We start from the raw sequence: 22,564 nt of genomic DNA on the forward strand, positions 1-22,564 counted from the left end.
ATTATTTGTACTTTGATATCCTAGATTGGACGATCAGATATAAAATTAAATATATCAGTCTACTTGAATTTTATATTTCATGTTTTTCAGACTAATATCTCAGATGGATAAAATGACTATCTTTTGTAAATGAATAAAAATACCGACCCCCCCAACCCCCCCATAGGCTTAATGGAAGCATCTCTGGGGAAACTCCAGGAGCAGACAGGATTATGGGGACAACATGACCCTTACCCTGTTCCCACATCGCTTTGATTTTGTCCACCTGGCCTCTCTATTTTGAGAGCTGTGATAATATTAATATAATGTTAATAATAGTTAGCATTTATGTGGTGCTTTAAGGCTTGTAAAGTGTTTTGCATATGTTAACTCATTTAATCCTTACAACAACCTTGTGAGGTAACACATTTTACAGATGGGGAAACTGAGGCAAATAGAGGTTTTTGTTTTGTTTTTTTAAGTGATTGCACGAGGTCACACATATTGTGAGTGACCGAATCTACTGGGTCCCCTATTGCCGAGGATGAGGGTGAGGATATAATCCTCTTGGGAAATTGCCATATATCAATTGGGAAGAGATGAAAACTCACCAAATCCTGAGGATTCTTCCTTCATGGTATGTCTCATCGGTCCACGGAGGCAGATTTTGGCTCATTGGATGGAAGAAGTTTCCAACAATTAGAGCTATCCACAAGTGAAATGAGCTGTCTCAGGTGATAGTGATGAGGTTATCATCATTGAAAATGTTCAAGCGGAAGTAGAGCTGGGCCCCATCGGGGATTCCTTCAGGAGATGGAAGGTTAGACTGGCTTTTCCACCTTTGAGATCCTAGCACTCTGGCGGCCACCATCCTAGCCTAGGCCTTCCTCACCTCTCCTGCGGATCGTTGCTGAGCTTCTTCATAATTCGGCTTTCCCTGTCTCCCCCAGCTCTACTCCATCCTGTACATGCAGAATGGACAACGGACAGCTCGATTTCCTCTTTCTCCATCCCCACTCCAAACTTCCCTGACTCCTAGATACCCTTTACGTCATGAAGACCCAACTCCCAGAATCTGAAATTGCAGTCTAGTCCGACCCATCTTCTCGTCTCTCTCTCCATCCCTCCTTCCTTCACTCATCTTCTCCAGGCAAACCTGCTCAATCCCTCCCCCCTTCATGACCTACTCAATTGAGAGCATGGCATTTAAAATGCTTTCTTATTAGAAAACAGCCCATAGAATGTTGGAGGGGATGTGGGAAAACAAGGACACTGATACAGTGTTGGTGGAATTGTGAACACATCCAGCCATTCTGGAGAGCAATTTGGAACTAGGCTCAAAAAGTTATCAAACTGTGCATATCCTTTGATCCAGCAGTGTTTCTACTGGGCTTATACCCCAAAGAGATACTAAAGAAAGGAAAAGGACCTGTATGTGCCAAAATGTTTGTGGCAGCCCTGTTTGTAGTGGCTAGAAGTTGGAAAATGAAAGGATGCCCATCAATTGGAGAATGGTTGAGTAAATTATGGTATATGAACGCTATGGAATATTATTGTTCTGTAAGGAACGACCAGCGGGATGAATACAGAGAGGACTGACGAGACTTACATGAACTGATGCTGAGTGAAATGAGCAGGACCAGGAGATCATTATATACCTCAACAACGATACTGTTTGAGGATGTATTCTGATGGAAGTGGATCTCTTCGATAAAGAGAGCCTTAATTGATCAAAGATGGACAGAAGCAGCTACACCCAGAGAAAGAACACTGGGAAATGAATATAAACTGCTTGCATTTCTGTTTTTCTTCCTGGGTTATTTTTACCTTCTGAATCCAATTCTCCCTGTGCAACAAGAGAACTGTTCGGTTCTGCACACATATATTGTATCTAGGATATACTGCAACCCATTCAACATGTAAAGGACTGCTTGCCATCTGGGGGAAGGGATAGAGGGAGGGAGGGGAAAAATCGGAACAGAAGTGAATGCAAGGGATAATGCTGTAAAAAATTACCCTGGCATGCGTTCTATCAATAAAAAGTTATTTTTAAAAATAGAAAACAGCCCATAAACATGAGTCGCTGTTAGGAAAAGTGCTTTCCATGGAACAACACTCCCTCTACTCCCACATCTGCCGGTCCCATCCAATCCAAAAGCGTTCACTAAATGTGCCGGGTGAGGGGAGAGAGTTGTCCTAAGAGCCAGGAAGAGCCGGGTTTGAGTCATCCTCTTGACACGCTTCTTGAGCAAGTCAATCAGCCTTTTGATATCCTAGGAAACTCTCAAAGAGTAGCTATCATTTATTTATCACCTACTGTGCGCAAAGTGATATAGAAATATCTCATTTGATTCTCACAACAAACCTATGCTATTATCTCCATTTTACAATGTGAAAATAGATGTAAATAGAGATCAAGTGACTTGCTTAAGTTCACACAGCTAGGAAGTGCCTGAAATTGAATTTAAACGCGTGTCTTTAGGACTCCATGCCCAGCATTCTGCACCACCAGCTGCCACTAACTATACATCAAGTTATTACTGATGAGTCTTAGCAGAGCATATTTCTTACTAGAAAAATAGACAGCTAGCTGAATAAATGGATGGATGACGCGGTTAGGGTCCCTTTAAGAAACTATTTCCCATTGATTTGTGATTCCTTTCAGATTGATTCCTTTCAGATTCCCAGCCCTCCTGGTTGACACATATCAGTCCAGGAAGCCAAGGCCTTTGATTCACAAGTCCTGGTCAAAAGCATCCCTTTGAATTCCAATAGGAGATCCGGGCTTGTCCCAGCTCCCATTGGATCTGAGCCGTCTTGGGCTCTCCCAGACCCCACTGGTTCTGATCTGCTCCGATTGTCCCAGCCCTCCTTCTGACTTGTTTGGGTTGCCCAGCCTCCCCACTGGTTCTGACCTGCTCGAGTTTCCCAACCCTCACCAAGACAAGAAGTATAATGAGCTTCCATCAACTGAGGTCTCTGCAGATGGACCTTGGTGACTTATTCAGCTTCCAGGACTTTCTGCTCACCGAGAACTGCATTCTCCATGCAAAACTCCATTTTCCATAGATCTGCCCGCTGGAATAATATTCTTTTCCAGTGCCATCCTGTCTTTACCCTCACCTGTTTCCCTAACCAGACTTTATGTTTCCAATCCCCATAATAAACCCTTTTATCAATCTAGGTTTTCGGGTCTGTAAATTCCTTTACAGAGAGAACCTCTGTGCCACCAGAAGGGAGGCCCCCAAACCCCCTACCCTTGCACCGAATCCCGAGGGGTTGCAGGGGAGCCAAACCTCTCCATTTAGTCCCGAACCTGCCACTAGAACTTATCATTTAACTCCCTGACCACCAGAAACCCTAATCTCATTTTGGTTCCCTAAATCTAAACCTCATCAGATAGATGGATGGACATATGGATGGATCGATGGACTGGCAGATGGAGCAGATGGGTGCTTGGATAGTTAGAAAGATAGATGGGATGGATGGATGGACAGATAGATAAATGGATGGACAAATAGAAGGACAAATGGATAGATATCTGGATAAATGGAAAGATGGATGGATGGATGAATAGAGACAGGTAGAGAGATGGAGAGACAGATAGATGGAGGGATGATGGATGGATAGATGGATGGAGAGTAAAAAAAAATGGACAGACATATAAATCTACAGGCAGATAAGTAGATAAGTAGTATTTATTAAGCACTTAGTATGGGTAAGGTATACTGAATTCTGGGGGTCGGAATATAAGCAAACAAACCCAAGTTCCTGTCCTCAAGATGTGTACATTCTAGTAGGAGAAGACAACCTACAGTAAAAGGTGGGCGTGGGGATGGAGAGAGTGGTTTGAAACCGGTGGCAAAGAAGTGAGTTAAGTAGGTGGAGGCTTGGCTCCAGGCAAGTATCTCCCCCAGAGCTGAGTGGGAAGGAAGTGAGGAAAAAGCCTTTTTAACCAACTTTTGACAAGTTCCACCCCCTCCCTTGACATTTTCTTTATCTTTAAGTGAGCTAATCTCTACTTTTGTCAGTCATGAATTAACAAGGATCACATTTGACTTGAAAATGTCAGATTATGCTCTTGTGTTCATGCTCTAAATTCTATTAGGTTTCCCTTCATGCTCTAAATACCTTTCTTCTCCTTGGATTTGCTTCTACAAATGTCACCAAGTGGAGTGGGGGCTCTCGGGGGGTGGGGGTGGGGGCAGGTTCCCTCTCCCCAGAAGTCTCCAAACAGAAACTGAGGCACCAGTTTGGGTGCGACATGGGGGGGATTCTTGGCCCTTGTTGGATGGCCCCTGGGGCCCTTCGCACACTCTATGTGGCCGACCCTGAAAAGCTTAATCACCAATCGATTCAGTGATGCTCCCAGACACCGAAGGGTCCATGATGTAAAACGCTACCTCCAGAGAGAGCCTCTGATGGGCTCAGAGTCCTCGAAGACTGAACCATAGTCACACATGCACACACACACACACACACACACACACACACGTGCATTGTATATATACATACATGCATATAAACATGTCTGCATATATTTGGAATATGACCAATGCTCAAACATGCTTTGTGTGACTGTGTGCATGTATGTCTGTGTGTGTGTGTGTGTGTGTGTGTGTGTGTGTATATATATATATATGAAATGGATATTTCTTGCCTCTCAATAGGTGGGAGAAGGGCTGGAGGGAGGGAGAGATTTTAAAACTGAAAATTAAAACAAAAAAAAATAAAATAAAAGCTTAAGAAAAAAGTTTTGCTGACCTATTTGTCTATGGCCAACATGATGTTGTTACATCAGCTGAGCTTCCTAATACAGGGGCACACACGCACACTAGGCTTATATACACAAGTATACACATGTGCACATATACAAATACATGTGTTTACACACCTGTATAAGTCTTAGTATGCATGTCTACACAAAATATACATATGCTGTGATATAAACAGACATAAAATGCAAAATGCAACCCAACAACGCACACCTTTATGTACGCATTCACGTGTTCATATACACTCCACTATGTTCACTTTAAACATGTATTTGTGTGCACGTGCTCACACATACAGCAGAGCTATAAAGGTTTACATACACACGTGTCCATTTATATGTGCACATGTGTGCCACACACATGCATATATACATACACCTACCTCCTTATGCACATATAAGACATACAGGTATGTGCAATAAGTATATGCCTACATATACGTATGTAGTTTGCACAGCTGCACACAGAGTATATGAACATATACATGTATACATGCACACATGATGTGCAAGCACATACACCTGCACATATGTACAAGTGCAACATGTGTGTAAATATAACACAAATACATAGACACATTTATGTATACACCTGCAGTGCATATACCTGTGTGTATACACATGTGCACAATACACTTACATGTTCCTACATATCCATGTGCACAATATTTTGATGTACACATAGTACACATACATGCACACACATGTGTGCAATACATACACCATAGGGGTTCACAAACACGTGGTTCTTTTCCTAAACGTGAGTTGTCTAGAACCTTCAGAGGTTTAAGTCACTTAATCCGAGATCCCACAGCCAATAGTTGTCAGAGGCAGGACCAGGGTCATCACAGGCTTCTCTAGTCATGAATTATTAGGATTCTCCCCTCTCCCTCCCTCCCTCTTGACAAGGAGTGCTCCCTAAGTGCCTCTGTGTCCTCAGGGCCTGACACACAGTAGGCGCTTTATAAATGCTGGTTGGATTGGACTTTTGGAAAGTATCACAAACGAGCCGCATCTTCCTTCCCGCACCACTGACACACACACGCCCACTCATAGGCAGCCTCACGAACAGAACCAGCCCCTCTCACAGCCCCGGGTCCGGGGACCACCCACAAAGCCGCAGGCTCGGCCCCACAGGACACCCCCGGATCCATCCCCTCGTCCCTCATTTTGAGGCTCTCCTCAGATCAGGGAGGCTTCCGGTGCCCCCTTGCAGAGAGAGCCTGGCTTGCAAGAGCAAAGTGCCAGCTGGGCAGGGTGGGTGCCAGACATGGTCTTGTGGGGGGTCCTGAGGTGCCAGGAGGGGGGAGGGGAGGTTAAAGGGGTGAAGAGGAGACCCCGAAACTCTGAAAATCCTTAAAGGAGAAAATCTCCTTCAACTCTGCCTCAGTGAGGGACCCGCCCCGAGGACAAACCATTTCATCCTTGTTATCTGGGCAGGGTCAGCTCAGTCCTGAAACTCCCTGAATCCAATTCAAATTCCAGCTCAAACTGAAACCCAGGGAGGAGCCGACGTGGGACTCCCCCACGAGACCCCTTCAGCCTGCAGCCAAAGCCCCCTATCATAAAAGAGCCAAACTAAAACCCTCTCTCGGCAGAGGTCCCTAGTGTGCCGTGCTATGCCACGCCAAGGGCCTCTGCCCACTGGAATATTCTTTCCAGTGCCATCCTCTCTTTTCTCTCACCTGTTTCCCTAACCAGACTTGAACCTTACTTCCAATCCCCATAATAAACCTTTTATCAATCTAGGTTTTCGGGTCTGTAAATTCCTTTACAGAGAACCTCTGCACCGCCAGAAGGGAGGCCCCCAAACTCCCTCTCCTTGCGCCGAATCCCAAGGGGTGCAGGGGAGCCAAACCGCTCCATTTGGTTCCCTGAACCCCAAACCCGCCACTAGACCTTATTTAACTCCCTGACCACCAGAAACCCTAATCTCATTGTAGTTCCCTAAATCTAAACCTTCTCAAGGGTGCTGAGTGGACCTGAAAGCTGCTCTTAGATCCCTCCCCAGAGCCTGGCTCCGTGCTCCGCCCAGCCTCGCTCTGCCAGAGCCCGTCAGACTCCCTCCCAGAGGACTAAAAGGAGGGAGTAGGAGACGAGACTATGTTCAGACACAAACCCCGGATCTGTGATCCTGGCTCTGCAATTTACCTTCCACCTCTCCCTCTTTTATCTTAACGAGGAACGCACACTTATTAAGCACCCACTGTATACCAAGCTCTGGGTGCCTTACAGCTATCTCGTTCTCACCTCAAGGGGACCTTGAGGGGCAGCTATTATTCTCCCCGTTTTATCCTTGAGGAAACTGAGAAAGAACAAGGGGATTGACTTGCTGGGCTCACAGGACTAGGATTTGTCTCAGGCTGGATTCTTCCTGCCCCCAGACTCCCTCCATCGGGCTGACTCTTAGCCATCCTCAGAGTCTGCTCAGCTCCCAAATGCTAGGATTTTTCTCCCTAAGGAACTGCCCACATCGTAGTGAGTGTGCTGTGACCCTCCTGTTTGAGGTCAGTTATAATGAAGGGAAGGGAAGGGTCAGAGCCAGGTGGAAGACCGGGGGGTGAGAAGGGGGCAAGGTGGGTGTGGAGGTCACCCTAGCAAGGGCTGGTCCGGGGGGAGCTCGGCCTTCCCGCTACGGAGAGCTGAGCCTGGCGGGATGCTGAGCGGGAGAAGGTAAGGTCACCTGGCTTTGGGACCACTCGGCTCACTCTCATCCCAGAGACCGGCTGGGAAGACCCTCCGGAGCCCATTCCTCACCAAGCAGACCTTGAACGTGACCCCCAAAGGCCGTGCCTCTCATCTGGGGAATAGGGATCCAGGGCCAAGAGGCTGGATTTGAAGTGAGGAATGCCCACGTTCAAATCCCAGCCTGGTGTCCCACCTAGCTTTGCAACTCTGGGGCAAGTCATTCAATCTCCATGCCTCAGTTTCCTCATCCGTAAAATGGGAATAATAACAGCCAACAAGAGCTTTGTCAAGCAGTTTGCAAACTTTACAGTGTCCCATAAATGCTAACTATTACCATCATCATTTTAGGGAAGTGGAGGGCGGCCAGGTATGGCTATTCTGGGATGTCCCGGGTACGAGGCACGAGCCCTCAGCCCCGCTCCCAACCAGACTCGGCCCAGCCTGTCCCTAGCTGCCGGAGCTGGGTGGGGGTCTGCTCTGGGTTGTGGCCCCGGGGGATTCACCTGTCTCTTGCGAGTTGAGCCCCACCCTTATTCCCCGTCGCTTGGACCGTCCTCGAGATGTGACTTTGCTGGACCGGGATCTCTTGATAGTGGCCGGGCCCACCTTGCTGATGAATTTGGTCCTTATGGCAGTCCCCTGGACCTCCGAGGGAGGAGACTTCACGGGGTGGCTGCCATTTCCACCCCCGCTCCCACTGGGCCGAGCCTTGCCCAGCCGCAGCCGGCCGGGCTTGGAAAGCGATTTGCTTCCTTTCTTTGGTCCAGGGTGGGCCTGGATGTCGATTTTAGTCACGTTTAAGTCATTTGTGCAAATGATGCTCCCCTCCGGCTCCCACTTGAAGGACAAACTTTCTCTGAAGGGCTCTTTTTCGTTCCAAAACATGCCTTTCAAAATGTCCTCGGGGTCGTCGGGGACCGGAGACTGCAGCAGGCTCCTGGAGGGGCAGCTGATCTCGAGAAACGAGTTGCTCGAGGGAGGAAGGGTCATTTCTTCATGTCTCGTCTGCATCTTGGTGGGCCAGCGGCCCGCTCCCCAGTGGCCGCAGACGTTGTCCGAAAGGTAATTCCACTGCCGAGAGACTGGGGAGGACAGGGTGAGCTCACCAGGGAAGGTCTTGGGCTGATTCCCATGGAGGCTGGGCAGAGCCTGGAGAGAGAACACAGGGGAGATCCATCAGCCGCGGGGGGCTGGCCGAGGGCCCAAAGCCCCCGCCCCCTCTCCCCGGCTCTGCCGGAGCCACCATCGGCCCCCTGGGAGGAGCTGCCCAGGCCGGCAGGAACCTGGCCGGGATGGTGGGAACCTGCTCAGGCCGGCGGGAGCCTGGCCAGGATGGCCATTTTTGACTGGGATTCGGGGGCCGGTGACACCGGGGTGTCCCGGGGAGCCAGGAAGGGCTCTTCCGAGCCGGGGAGTGACCCTGGCTCACCGAGCGGGGACAGGCCGGACATAAGCAGGGGAGCAGGGACAGGCCGGACATAAGCAGGGGGGGAGGACAGGCCAGACATAAGCGGGGGAGCAGGGACAGGCCGGACATAAGCAGGGGGGCTCTGGGCGCCGCCCATTCATTCTGCAGGTGGGGAGCCGGGGTTCTAGGTTATATGGACACATATATGCACGTGAGGGGGCCGCCGGCCCCTGATCTCGCCACAGGCTGGGGCCAGCCGGGAGGGGGGGAGCGTGTGGAGCCAAGTCTCCAGGCCCGAGGCTTTCGGGCCTGCCTGGCCCTGGGGACTGGGCTCTAGGCGCCTGGTGGAGCGGGAGGCCGGGTTTGGGGCCATCAGTCACTGGTGTATCTGGAGCACACATCGCCCCGGGCGGGGGCCGCCTGACCTGGCCTTGGCCTTGGCCTGGCCCTGGCCCTGGTCCTGGACCTAGCAGGTGAGGCAACATGGGGCAGAATCAGGCAGGATGGGAATCTAGTGGTGGGGAAGGAGAGGGAGGCTGGTGAGGGAGTGAGAGCTGTGAGCAGCAGCATGCTTGGAGCTAAGGAGTGACTGGCAGCAGGGCCTGGCCAGCTTGGGCTAGGACCCCACCCCCTCACAAACACCCCACCCCCACCCCCCAGCCCAGCCCTGGCAGCTGATTGGCCGGCTGTGCTGTGAGGCCGGGGCCCTGGGCCGGAGGCAGTGGGGGCCCTGCAGAGGCTAGGAAGATTTGGAGAAGGCTGGGACCTCTGGAGGGGGCGGGGGCTCAGTTCTACACAGGACCCACCTGAGATGTCGTTCCTGAAGTGGAAATTTGCAATCTAGAGGTGGGAGAGCTAAAAGGAGGTGAGGAACATTTGGAAGGTCTGGTAACTCTGCTCGGGCGAGAAGGCTGGATTTGAAGCCAGGAAAGAGCCGGCTTCTCCTGGGTCAGGCCATCCCCGGCCGGCACTAGGGGGTTCCCGGGACCCCTGCGGAGTCCAGGGAGCGGGGGCAGAGTGTCAGGGGCCAGCCAGGGGTGCTCCCCCGTGTCCCGGGCTGGGGCCTTGGGAGGGCGGGCCGGGCCGCCCGGGCGGTCAGTCCTGCCTGCGAGCCTGTCGTGGGAAGGGGGCCTGAGGACCGAGGAGAGGACCCCAAAATGCTCTGGAGACTCAGAACTGCTAAAGAACTTAGAGCCAGAGAAGGGGGAGCCATAGAGGCCTCTGGGGGCCTGGATGTCCCACCAGTTCAGGGTGGGTGTGTTCACCACAGAGGAAGGGGGACCTCGACCCTTGGCCTTTTTCCGGCTCGAAAGGAGAGGAAGAACAAGAGAGGGCTGCAGCCCAGAACCTGCCTCTTGGGGAGGGGCGGGCCAGCTTCTGGGGAGGGAGGTCATAATGGCCTGTTGGGCTGTGGAAGCCGGCAGGGCTTCCAGTTTTTCAAGCTTCATGAAAATGGACAAAATCTCTTGGTTTCTTCGCAGTACTCCGCATTCCCAGGAAAGATGGTTTGTACTTGGATGGTCTTTTGAACTTAATAGGATCTATTTAATAGTCACGGGACCTCAGAGGTAGAAGGAACCCTAAGAGGTCATCTCGTTTGTTCTCCTCTCCCAGCCAATGGAGTCATCCCCTGCATAGACACACCTGGATTGGTCAGGAGCTGGCCCTCTACCTGGAGACTCCCAGGCATGGGCAGAGCGACAGAACTATTCCTGACCTGCCGAGGCAAAACATTCCATGGCTGGATGGCTCTGCTGGTAAGTGAAGTCTTCGGGACCCTGATCCTCCGTAACTTGTACCCATTCAGCCCTCTCGGGTCCTCGGGGACCGAGACCAAGCGCACGGCAAGCCAAGCCTTGAGAGGGCCCGGAGGCCCGAGTCTGTGCCGGCCGGCCCGCGGCGGCCCGTCCGGGGCCCAGTCGCGGCTGCGCTCCCCGCGCCGCTCTCTCCAGCATCGCCTTTTTTTTTTTTTAACCCCAGGCTCTGGCCCTCTCCTCTGTCCAAGGCCGTGACCCTCACTGTCCCCACTGACTAGCCCACGCTAGACCCAGCCTCCGCAGGATGGCGTTCTCGGGGCCACGAGGCCCTCCGCCGGCATCCTCCCTATCTGTCTCCTCGCAATCCCTACGGGCCGGGGCGTTGGAGAAGGCCTCGGGCTCAAGCCCGGCCTCTGTCCCGCAGCCTGAGCGACTCTGAGGCTAGTCCCATCCCTCTCCGTGGCCCCAGGCAGGGTCCAAAGGTACCAGGTACACAGAAGGTGGTGACCTACCCTGAAAGAGAAAGTCCTCACCACCTCCTAGGAGCTCAGGGATGCCACAGAGATAGCGGTAAATTCATCCAAAAAACCCCCAAAAAGCACAACCCCCCACAAACAGCAAAACCCAAAAAGCCTCCCCAGAGCCCAATCCCTTCCACAATCTGTCTGAAGCGGGGCGAGCCTCTGAGCTCAGTTTCATCTTCTGTAAAAAGAGGGAGCCGACCAAGACGGTCACAAAAGTCCCTTCTATTTTCAGAGCCTCTGACCAGCTGAGAGAACATTCTCTTCTGAACGGCAAACAGTGGCTCAGAATTCTCGACAAGCTTATTTCTCGGATCTAAGACATCAGAGCTCCTTGGGACTCTGCTTCCATCTCCCCCGCCCCGACATCTCCCCTCTATGTCTCAGCATCCCTCGTTACTCCAGGACCACCGGGTCCTCCCCCTTCTAACCTCTCCACAAGTCCCCCCTTTCTCCTGACTCGAGATGCCCCCTTCCATGGGCTAGATAGAATGGGGAGCTGGGCCAGAGTCCGGGATGAGGGGTTGCTAACCTTCTCTGGGAGGCTCTAACGCCCAGGTAGGAAGCAATTCAGCACGGATGGCTGCCCCTCCCCAACCCCGTTCCTTCAGCTGGCAGCTGGCTGGGCTTGCTAAGGCTGGTGGCCAGGGAGAGAGACCTGCCCCTCCTGTCTGAGAATTAAAAGGCACCGGCTGCTCCCCGGTGAGCTGTCCTCCCTGAGAGCGGATGTCTTCACTGGGGCTGAAACTGGGATCCCGAACCCTCCGGCTGCCACGGCACCGGGTCCTTGCGCTTGCCTGGCAGGGCTCACAGAAAACCCTCTGCCTGGTAAACAGCAGCTGGTAGCCTAGCAACACTAGCAGTCACCATTGACAGCTACAGTGGGGCCAAACACTCCCACGGTGCCCAGATGTGGGTGGCGGGGATGGGCTGGCACGGGGTGATGGTACCAGGTCTGCATACCCGGGCATGGGGGGCAGGTGTGAGGACCCAGAATTCTGGCTCGGGGACACATTTAAAGGCACCCCCACTCTACGGCTGCTGGCATTCTCCTCTCCCTTTGATAGCTAAAATCTCTTTCATGGAATCACCTTTTTAAAAAAAAAAAAGAATTTTTGTGTGTATGGGACACTGGGCAAGTCACTTAATCCCAATTGCCTCAGGAAAAAAAAGTAAATTTTTTTGTGTATGTGGCTTTAGACAAGTCACTTAATCCCAATTGCCTCATCAAAAAAAAAAAAAAAAAAGAATTTTTTTGTGGGCAAGTCTCTTAATTTCAATTGCCTCAGCAAAAAAAAAAGAAAGAAAGAAAAAAAGAAAAGAATTTTGTGTGTGTGACTCCGGGCAAGTCATTTAATCCCAAATGCCTCAGCAAAAAAAAAAAAAAGAAAGAAAGAAAGAAAGAAAAAAAAATTTTTTTGTGTGTGTAACTCTGGGCAAGTCACTTAATCCCAATTGCCTCAGCAAAAAAAAGAAAGAAAGAAAAGAAAGAATTTTTTAAATGTTGTACAAGGCACCCATGATCGATTAGCAGATGGGAGTCCTTTTGTACCTTCCTTCTGTGTCTTTCCTATAAGCCATGGATAGTTGTGAAGCCCTTGCCCTTAGCTCCCCGCCCAGAGCTTGGAGACACTTGTCCCTATCATGGCAATGGAAAGCCCAGGCCGGGCCCCAGTCAGTTATTGTTTGCCCTGAGAGAGAAGGACGGTAGGTGATGGGAGAAGGAACACTGAACAGAGAGAAGGGCTGGAGACAACAGATGCTCCTAGAAAGATTTGGAGGTTGTGGTGGAAAGCGAGCTAAACGTGAATCAGCAGTGGACGCGGCTGCCAAGAGAAGGGCGGGCTCTCCATCTGGAGGGCTGCGCTCGTCTCCAGGGACCCCTTTTAGGGACGATGACGACAAGCTGGAGAGCGTTCCCAAGGGGAGGGAGGGGATGGTGGGGGGCTGGGAGGCTGGCTGCCGCCATCTTGGTCAGAGGAACTTGGGGCTGGTTGGCCTGGAGAACAGACCCGGTGGCAGTGGGAATGGTCCTGGGACGGGATGGCTCTTCTCCAGCATTGGGAAGACTTTCATTGTTAGACGCATTAGATACTTCTTACTCTGGGGGAAAGACATGGGGAAAGCTTGGAGCAAACAGGGACTTACAGAGATTTCAAGTGGATATAAGGGGAGGCCTTCTAACAATCAGAAGCAAGTTTCCCAGGAGGTGCCCTCTTAGGTAATCAGGGTTAAGTGACTTTTTCCAGAATCACACAGTGTCTGAGGTTGGATTTTAAGTCAGATCCTTCTCCTGACTCTAGGGCTAGTACTCGATCCTCTGTGGTACCCACCTGTCCCCCATCCTCTCCCATTCCCCATCCCCTTCATCCTCACCTCCACTGTCCTATTTTCCCATCTTCCCATCCTCTCAGTTCATTACCCCTCCTCCATGCACCCCCTCTCCCATCATCCCATGTCCGATTCCCCAATCCTCATCCCTCTAAAACCTTCAATTTTGAAAAGAGAAATCAGACCTCTGTATCTGAAAGGCTCCTGGTTGGGACCCGAGTTAGGTAAGGCTCACGGGCAGCCTCCCCTTCTGAAGCAGGAGGTCTTCCCCTGCTGCCCTCAAACGACCATCTTGAATGAGCTACTCATGGACAGTGTCCTAGAGACTCCAGGTGCTCTACCCACTGCCCCATCCACCCTTAGACTGTAACCTCCTTGAAGGCAGGAACTGGTTTTTGTTTTTTCTTCCAATCCTTAGACTTACCGAGGCACTTGGAACAGAGGGTGCTTAATAAATGCCTATTGATTTAATTGACTTAGAAGTAAAACGTATGACTGTTTTTTCTATGTCCCTGGCGCCCGACATATAGTAAGCACTTAATATGTGCTTATTAATCAGTTGTCGGAGAAGTGTGCAGTTAACAAAGCGTAATAGTTTTCCTGTTAATGGTGTTCCCTGTTCCCCTCTGCCATCTCTCCATCCCTTACTCTCTCATCCTCCACCTGCCTCCTTCTCATCTCCCCATTTAGCCACTTCAAACTAACCCCTCTCAGCCTCCTTTCTGTCACCCCTTATCCCTCATCCCCGGCTTGACAACTTGGAGTCAGGGGAGACCTGAGTTGGAATCCTCCCTCGGATACTTACTAGCTGTGTAATTCTGGGCAAATCATTTAATCTCAGTTTTCTCATCTAAAAAATGGGGATAATGACAGCATTTTCCTGTGTTATCATGAGCATAAATGAATCAAGGACTTGGCAAACCTTAAAGGGCTACAGAGATGCTAATAGGATTCTGAATGCAGATTGAAGCATTCATTTTTTTTTTCCTTTATTAGCTTAGGATTTGGGAGTCTGCATTTTCTTTTGAAACATGGTTCATGTAGAAATGTTTTACATATGAAATTGCTTGCCTTCTGGGGAGGGGGGGAGGGAGGGAGGGAAGCAAGGGAGGCAGAGAATTTGGATCTCAAATTTTAAAAAAACCACGTTAAGGGATCTTTTATTCTTTCTATTCTTTTGTCTGATCATCCTTTCCTAAGATCTTCTCTCTGCTGTCCTCTCATTCAGCTTTCCCCCTTTATCCCATCCACCACTTCCAGGTTTCCTCCACACTACCCAACTTACTCTCCAGCTCCCGCCCTCATGCTCCCCTTCCCATCCGGTCCCCAACCTCCGAAACCCAAGTTTTTTGGCCTTCTTGTACCTCTCTGTTTTTTCCATTCCAACCCACCGTATCCAACTACCCATCTCTCCTCAAGGTTTTATCTACCCAAGGGGTAGAAAAAAGGAGTCAGCTAACTCATCACACATTGACTTAGTTTTAATAATGAGCTTTTTTTTGATATTTTAATTTGGTGTAAGTATTTCCCAATGGAAGATTTCGCTGAACTGATGCAAAGTGAAGTGAGCAGAACCAGGCGCTCATTATCCACAGTAGCAACCATCTTGCACAGGGGATCAGCTGCGGATCCCTCAGCTCTTCTCAGTGATTCAAGGATCCCAGACAATTCCAAAGGACTCGTGAGGAAAACGCCGTCCCCCTTCAGAGAGAGAGAAGGCATGGAGTGTGAATGCAGATTGAAACTTACTTTTAAAAACATTATTATTCAAGGTTTGGGTTTTTTTGTTTATTTGCACTGGGTTTTCTTTCCCCTCGCGGCTAATGGGAAAATGTTTTGCATGACTTACATACACACAAATCTATTTATTTATATATTATATAGATTTATATAGAGATAGATAGATAATTACTTGTCTTCTTAAGGAAGGACCAGGGGAGGAAGGCAAGGAGAGAATTTGAAACGCAAATTTAAAAAAGAACGCTAAAGTGTTCTGTTTATATGGAACTGAGACATTTAAAAAAATTTTCCAATTACATTTTAATCTGATTTGGGCAACACTCAGGAGTGTTTGAAGGGATGCTTGAAATTTGTGATTAACTCCAATTATTACATGTCTTTTTTGTGTGCTCAGCACTTAACACAGCTCCTGATACACACAGAAAGCACTTCCTATCCCTCCCATCCTTTCTGTCTTTTTAATTAGTTCTTCAACATTGCCTTTGGGGAAAATAAGGCCATTGACCGCCCTGTTGTCCCAAAAAAACTTGTGGTTTCCCAGACGAGAACTCCCTGGGCTGGTCACCAGTCCCCTATATGTACATCTCCCTTATTAGAATGTAAGCTCCCTGAGGGTTGAGGTTTTTGTACCCCCAGCACTTAGTATGGTGCTTGACATGTCATGAGTGCTCAATAAAGGCAGTCATTCCTTCATCCATCCTCTCATCTTCCATATTACCACCCTCATCACTCATTATCTATTCTCCATAGTCCCTTCCCCTTCTTTTTTAAAATTTCTTACCCCCATCCCTTATGCCCCACCCAATCTCTTATTTTCCTTTTTTTTTTTCCTCCTGAAGCAATTCGGGGTTAATTGCCCACGGTCACACAGCCAGGAAGTGTTACATGTCTGAGGTCTGATTTGAACTCAGATCCTTCTGACTTCAGGGCTGGTGCTCTGTCCACTATACCAACTGCCCCCCCCATCTCTTATTTTCTATCCTCCTCCTACTCATTCTTCCATATTCCCATCTTCACATCTTTCTATTCATCTTCCCATCCCCTCATCCTCTCATCCTTCCTTTTGCCCTCCCCTTCATCCCTCATTTTCTGTAACTCCATCTACCCATTTCATCATCATTCCCTCTTCCTATCCTACCATCTAATATTTCTCCATCCTCCGTCTTTCAATCCTCCATTGGCTCATCTTCTTTATTCCTCACTTTCCTATGACCCTATCCATTCACCCTCTCTTCTTCCATCCTTCCATATTATTTTTCATTTATACCCTTCCCCCTTCTATCCGGATATTCCTTATTCCCTTCATCATCCGTCATTCTTCTATTCCTCTATACCCCTCCTCCTCCCATCCATTCTCCTTCCATGGCTCCCACCCCCTCAGTCATCTTTGAAAAGAACAGATCAAATTTCTGTCTCCGAACTCGGCTTGGAAAGCTCTTGTTTGGGATACGTGCTATTACAAGGCTCAGAGATTTCGGAATGAACTTCAGCGGTCTTTTCAGATCTTCATTTATTGTCTCTGCTGCTTGGGCAGTGACAGCTGAATTATGTGTCTCAACATCAATCAGGGCTTCTGAAGTCAGAGCTGTCTCCGAGTCAGAATCCGACTTTCACAGCCCCCCACCGCAGCCCCCTTCTTGTGGGCCAGACACGAACGAAAGGTCAGATGGGAGCTGTGAGACCGAGACAGCCCCAGGGGTAAGTGACCTGAATGCTAATCACGGCACCTGGAGACAGCGGCAGCAAAGGCTGGAGAGTCCCCAGTTCCACAGCCAGGGCCCGGGGGATACATGGGGAGAGACTGGGGGGGGTCTCCTCTTCATTTGTGTGACCTGGCAAATCACCTAAGGGACACCTGATCTGATTCAAATCCCAACTTAAGTCATTCAGCCTCATTTTCCTTACCTGTCAAAGCAGGGTTGGGATGAATAACCTCCAAAGTCCTTTTTGGCTCTAAATCTGTGATTTCTGGGATCCCTTTCTCTGATTTGGGTCCTCTGTGGGAATTGGAATCAAATCACCTTGTCAAGCACCTACTACTATGGGCTGGTATCATTCTTGGCACACAGTAGGACCTTAATAAATGCACACTGATGGATTGCCAAGCACTGCTCTAGAATCTTGGGGATGTGAAGACAAAAATGGTCCCTAAGTCTACCTGGGGGGTTGACAGAAATTATGAGTCACCAGTGGGGGTGATTCAAGGCAATTCCTATAGACTTGTGATGGAAAATGCCGTCTACCTTCAGAGAGAGAAAAATATGGAGACAGAATGTGGATCAAAGCATAGGATTTCCACCTTTTTGGTCATTGTTTTTTCTTTCTCTCATTTTCTTCCCCTGTTTTGATCTGATTTTCCCGCACAGCATGACGAATATAGAAATACGTTCAGAAGAATCGCACATGTTTACCCTATATTGAATTTCTTGCTGTCTAGGAGAGGAGGAAGGGGGGGGAGCAGGGAGGGAGACAAAATTGGAACACAAGGTTTTGCAGAGGTGAATGCTGAAAACTATCTTTGCGTGTACTTGGAAAAATAAAAAGCTATTTAAAAGAGATTACGTGGAGGGAGAAAGCAATAAAATTTGGGCAGCTCAGAAAGCCTCCTTGAATCTGATCCTTGAAGGATTCGGAGAAGCAGAAGTAGGGAGGGGAGGTTCTAGGTATGGGGCATTAGCTCCAATATAAGGAGGGGAAAACAAGGCCTTTTTGATCTGGCCAAGGCCTTTCCTGGAGCAGGATGTAGGATTTGAACTAAAGTCTCCTTATTTCCCATTTATAATTTGACCAGCATTCATTAACGGCTTATTGTATACCAAACACTAGTGAGGATCCAAAGAAGGAAGCAGTTCCTGTCCTCAAGGGGCTTACATTCTAGTATTGGATGGAGATGTGAATACAAAAGCCATGAGAAGTAATTGGATAGGCCGTGACATTCAGGGAAATTGGGAAAAGTTTCCCTTTAGGAAGGAGAATTTGAACTGATCGCTGTAAGGAAATAGGGATTGTAAGAAGTCTTGCATTGCGCAGATTTGGGGAAGTTACATGGTGGAATGGGCTCGGGGCTGGCGTTGGAGTCACAGGACCTGAAATCAAATCCCATATCTGTCGTGTAGGGGTCGTATGGTTCAAGCAAATCATTCAATCCCTCTGGGCCTGTTTTCCTCATCTGTAAAATGCTGACACCGGATTGGATTAAAATCCCTTCTTCCAATTTTGGATCAAATAAAAGCATTTATTAAGCACTTACTGTGTGCTGTGTACTTGGGATAGGAAAAAAAGCAAAAAAAAAAAAAAAGTCCTTGTTCTCAGAGAGCTTACATTTTAATAGGGGAGACAATGTATCCTTGACCGATTTCTTGATCTGATTCCATGACTGAGGGATCTGGAGGCTTTGCGGGAAGTCTAGTTGGCTGCTACAAGCAGGTCTGGAAGAACTCAGAGGGTTCCCTGGGAGAGTTCTCCAGGCTGGCTGGCTGTGAGGGACACCAGAGACCTCCCAGCAGGGCCATGATGAGGTTAGTAGTTTTTCCCTCTGGATGGCCCAACACTGGAGGACTTATTGGAAGCTTGCACATCAATGGCACAACACTTCAAGTTCAATGGATCTAAGACAGAATCGACCATCTTCCCTTCTGCTGGGTCCTTCAGTGGGGAGAATTCTGGGCCTGGAGTCAGGAATTCTTGAGTCCAAATTCAGCCTTCCTACTTCTGTGACCTTGGAAGTCACTCAATCTCCATCTGCCACAGTTTACTCATCTGTAAAATGGGAAGAGTAATAGCACCTGCTTTCTAAGCATCATTTATAAAGTGCCTGGCACACAGTAGGCATTTAATAAATGCACGTTCCGTTCCTCTTCCCTCCCTCTCTGCCTTCATATTCATCCTGACATCTCTGACCATGACCTCGCCACTCTCCCAGGCACCCAGACCTGAAACCCTGAGTCACTTCCTCTTCCCCCATCTACCTCATCCAGCGAGTCGCCAAGTCCAGCCAAGCTGACCTCCCAGTTTCTGCCACGCTCTTCTCTGTCCAGCCCTCTTGCTTCTGCCCCAGTGTCAGGTGAACTGTTCCTAAAGCTCATGTCTAGAAATGTCACTCTGGGTTTCCCAAGTCTTAGTGCAGAGGATTTCAACTCGGGGGTCCCTAAAGTAAGTTATTTAACCCATCTGGGCTTTAGTTTTCTCATCTGTAAAATGGGACAGTCGGTCTTAGTGGACCTCTGATGTTCTTTCAACTCTGATCAACGCCAGTAAGATCCATTGTTCTCGGAAAAATAGCTCGATCCCTTGTCCTGGCATTCAAAGCTTCGCTTTTCAGCCGTGGCTCTCATGCTGCTTCCTCCCTTACCCTAAGCCTCGGACAAGCTGGGTTCACTCATAACTTAAATCCTGCAAGTCTCTGTACCCAGAATGCATTTCTGCCCAGAATTCTGCCCCTTGGGAGGAAGATTCTGTCTTCCATTAGAACGTAAGCCTCCCGAGGGGGAGGGATCTCCGTTCTGGCTGGCGTCGGGTCTACCTCAGTAGGATTATGGAGAGATCTGTGATTCCGTTGGCAGAGAGAACTCCAGGAGAGGGAATTCTCTCCCTAATGCAACAACAACAACAACAACAACAATAACAATAACAGATATAGCTACATCTGTAGAGCTTCAAGATCAGCGGATCACTTTTCATGCCTTTTCTCATTTGGATTTTACAAGTCTGTGAGGCAGCCGGTACATCTGTTATTGTTGGGATGGGGATTTGAACCCGAGACTCCTTTTTTCATGCCCCCGATCTGTTGTCCCCACACTTTATATTATCTTCCTGCACCAGTCCTCGAACCCGCGTTGCTGATGAAAAACCGAAGCCCCGGAATAACAGACTCCGCCCCCTTCGGTGAGCAGCGGTTCCCATTGGCTACTCCGCCTGCCACGACCCAGCGCATCCAGCGAGGCCGCAGGTCCTGGCTCCGAGTCTCTCCCGCCCGGGACAGGGATGCTGAGCAGAAGGCGCCCAGGGCCCCCGTCCTTCCGTCCCCGCGGCTTCCTTCAGTGTCTCCTGTTAGGGGCAGGGGGGAACTATGGGAAATTAGGTCCGCGTCTGTCCGAGGCTCGGGCCCCCCTCTCCATCCTGGGGCTCAGTGCTATCCCAGCCCGGCCCAGCAGGTGGCAGCCCACACGCCAACCGCGCCTCCCCGAGCTGCATCTCAGAATCCTCCTCCCAATCTTGCTGCGGGAAAATCCTGGGCGAGCCCCAGTGTCCCCATGACTCGGCCATGGGACGATTCCCGAGAAAGGGGAGCTCGCTGCCCGCGCCGAAGCCTGAGGAAAGGGGGGATCTTTAGGGTCCGAGTCTGAGGGGATCCGGTTGCCAGGGAGGCTGGGGACACCAGCCTCTGGGCCCCGAATTAAACTCTACATTTCCGTGTCATTTATGAACCCGAGGCCCTGTTCTTTGTCCTGGGAGCAAGGTTTGCCTCTGCTGCGATCCCTCTCCGGGCCCGTCCTCCCAGCCAGCCCTGGAGGAGCCTCGGGAGAGGCCCCTCCGACCTTAACTCCCTCCCCGACTCCTCCCCATCCCCCAGAGAGGCTCAGGTTCCAGGTCCAGCCCCAAAGCCTGATGCTGTTGCCTGGGGTGGGGGTCAAGGCAGGGAGCGGTAGGCCAAGAGCATGGAAGCTTGGCCTTCTGCCTCCCGGAGGCCGTCCCAGAACAGAGTCTCAGGGGCCGTCCCCGATCTTCGGCTTCCTTGGGCCTGGGTTTACTGCAAATGAAGGGCTGGAGTGTGAGGTCCCTCCCAGCTCTGCGCAGGACTGGGTTTATGAGCGGGTCAGCACGGGGGTCAGGGAAGCCTTCGGCCCTCGCTGTTACATTCTAGCCTTGGATCGTTGTCTCTTCTGCGGAAAGAGCCGTTCCAGGAAACGATCACACGTCACTCATCTGGGAGGACTTGGCGCCAAAAACTCGGAGAAAGGCTCCAGACGGCGGAACCTGGGGCCGTCCTCCCTCACACTGGGACAGCCCGAAGTCAAGGCCTGGCAGAAGTGCAACTAACAGGGGCCCAGGCCCAGCCGGGAAGGGCTCAGGCGGAAATGCCTCATGGGGGCTCCATTGGGAAGGGGGAAGGGGCTGGAGGCTGGTCTGCTTGGCTCCCGAGTGGCACGGGCTGCTCCAGTCTCCACTTCCCTGCAGGCCAGCGTGTTTGCCCAATGGGCTCTGCGCCCACTTGGCCAGGCTGGCACCAGCTTCCTGGGAGGGAAAGGGGTAACATGCTGTCCTCCCTGGGAACAAAACTCCCCGAGACAATCTGTGCCTCGCCCTGTGGGCGATCTGACCCAGCTCTGCCTGGCTTCTGGCTGGGCTCTGCCTTCTTCACTCACCACCCCTGCCCCTACTTGTCCCCCTACTTCCTGCTCCCAAGTGAGTCAAGTGTATGGAAGAATATTTGCACCTACTCTGATCCCCCCCCTCCCTGTGCTCCAGTGGGCCTGGGGCCTCTGGGAATGTCTGTCACCCTTTGGAACTACCTGAAGCCTTTGTGCTTAGTGAGTTAGAAAAGGGGTGTGTGTGTGTGTGTGTGTGTGTGTGTGTGTGTGTGTGTGTGTGGTTTTGTACTTATTCACTTGCCAGAAATGAGCTGACTCCCACTATGATACATAGACGTTTCCAGAAGGGGCAACACCACCCCCTGCTTCTCCCCCTCCCCAAACAAAAGGGCTGCTCTTAGGAGGGGAGAAATGGAGGGGGGGAATGGAGAGAGAGAAAGAAAGAGACAGAGACACAGAGAGAGAGACAGAGAGACAGAAAAAGAGTGAGGGGGGAAGGAGAGAGAAAGGAGAGAAACAGAGAGAAGGAATGAGAGGGGGAAGGAGAAACAAGGAGAGAAATAGAGAGAGACAGAGACAGAGAGAGACACAGAGAGAGACAGAGAGAAAAGGAGTAAGAGAGGAGAGAGAAGAGAGATAGGGAGGAGAGAGAAAGGGGAGAGACAAAGAAACAGAGACACAGAGAAAAGGGAAGAGAAAGGGAGGGAGAAAGATAGACAGACAAAGGGACAGAGAAGAGAAAGGGGCAAAAAAACAAAGGAATAGGGACAAAGAGGCAAAGATGAAAAGAGTGATTGATCTCTGAGAGTAACAGAGGTGAAGAGAAACTTGGAAATGACCAGAGGCGGAGAGAAAGAAACACACAAGGAAAAGGGACAAAGACAAGGAGACGTGGAGCGCAAACCGGAGCGCTGAAACCCAGGCAGAGGAAGGGCTGGCGGCAGCACCGACCCACGGCCCCGGCCCAGGGAGGGAGAGAGCACGGCCGGGGGAGACGGCCGGGGAGAGGCGCAAAGGGCTAGAAACAGGCCGGGAGCTCAGGAAGGGAGAGGGGA

The 22,564-nt window shown here is 50.3% G+C and overlaps 1 protein-coding gene across 1 annotated transcript in view; it reads right to left on the reverse strand.

Moving 5' to 3' along the window:
* The window catches only part of TTLL10 (tubulin tyrosine ligase like 10), a 52,364-nt gene extending 31,901 nt beyond the window's left edge, over window positions 1-20,463 (reverse strand). Inside the window, exons 1-8 of the mRNA XM_051990858.1 lie at window positions 20,340-20,463; window positions 20,017-20,244; window positions 11,817-11,983; window positions 10,869-11,047; window positions 9,656-10,154; window positions 9,275-9,315; window positions 9,061-9,190; window positions 7,945-8,590 (exon numbers count right to left, since the gene is read on the reverse strand). Of these exons, the coding sequence (XP_051846818.1) occupies window positions 7,945-8,590; window positions 9,061-9,190; window positions 9,275-9,315; window positions 9,656-10,154; window positions 10,869-11,047; window positions 11,817-11,983; window positions 20,017-20,244; window positions 20,340-20,463 (2,014 nt within the window). The remainder of the gene's footprint in view (window positions 1-7,944; window positions 8,591-9,060; window positions 9,191-9,274; window positions 9,316-9,655; window positions 10,155-10,868; window positions 11,048-11,816; window positions 11,984-20,016; window positions 20,245-20,339) is intronic.
* Window positions 20,464-22,564: the final 2,101 nt, after the last annotated feature.

The sequence above is a fragment of the Antechinus flavipes genome, chromosome 3 (genome assembly GCF_016432865.1).
Source record: "Antechinus flavipes isolate AdamAnt ecotype Samford, QLD, Australia chromosome 3, AdamAnt_v2, whole genome shotgun sequence".
In the NCBI taxonomy this organism is placed as follows: Eukaryota; Metazoa; Chordata; class Mammalia; order Dasyuromorphia; family Dasyuridae; genus Antechinus; species Antechinus flavipes.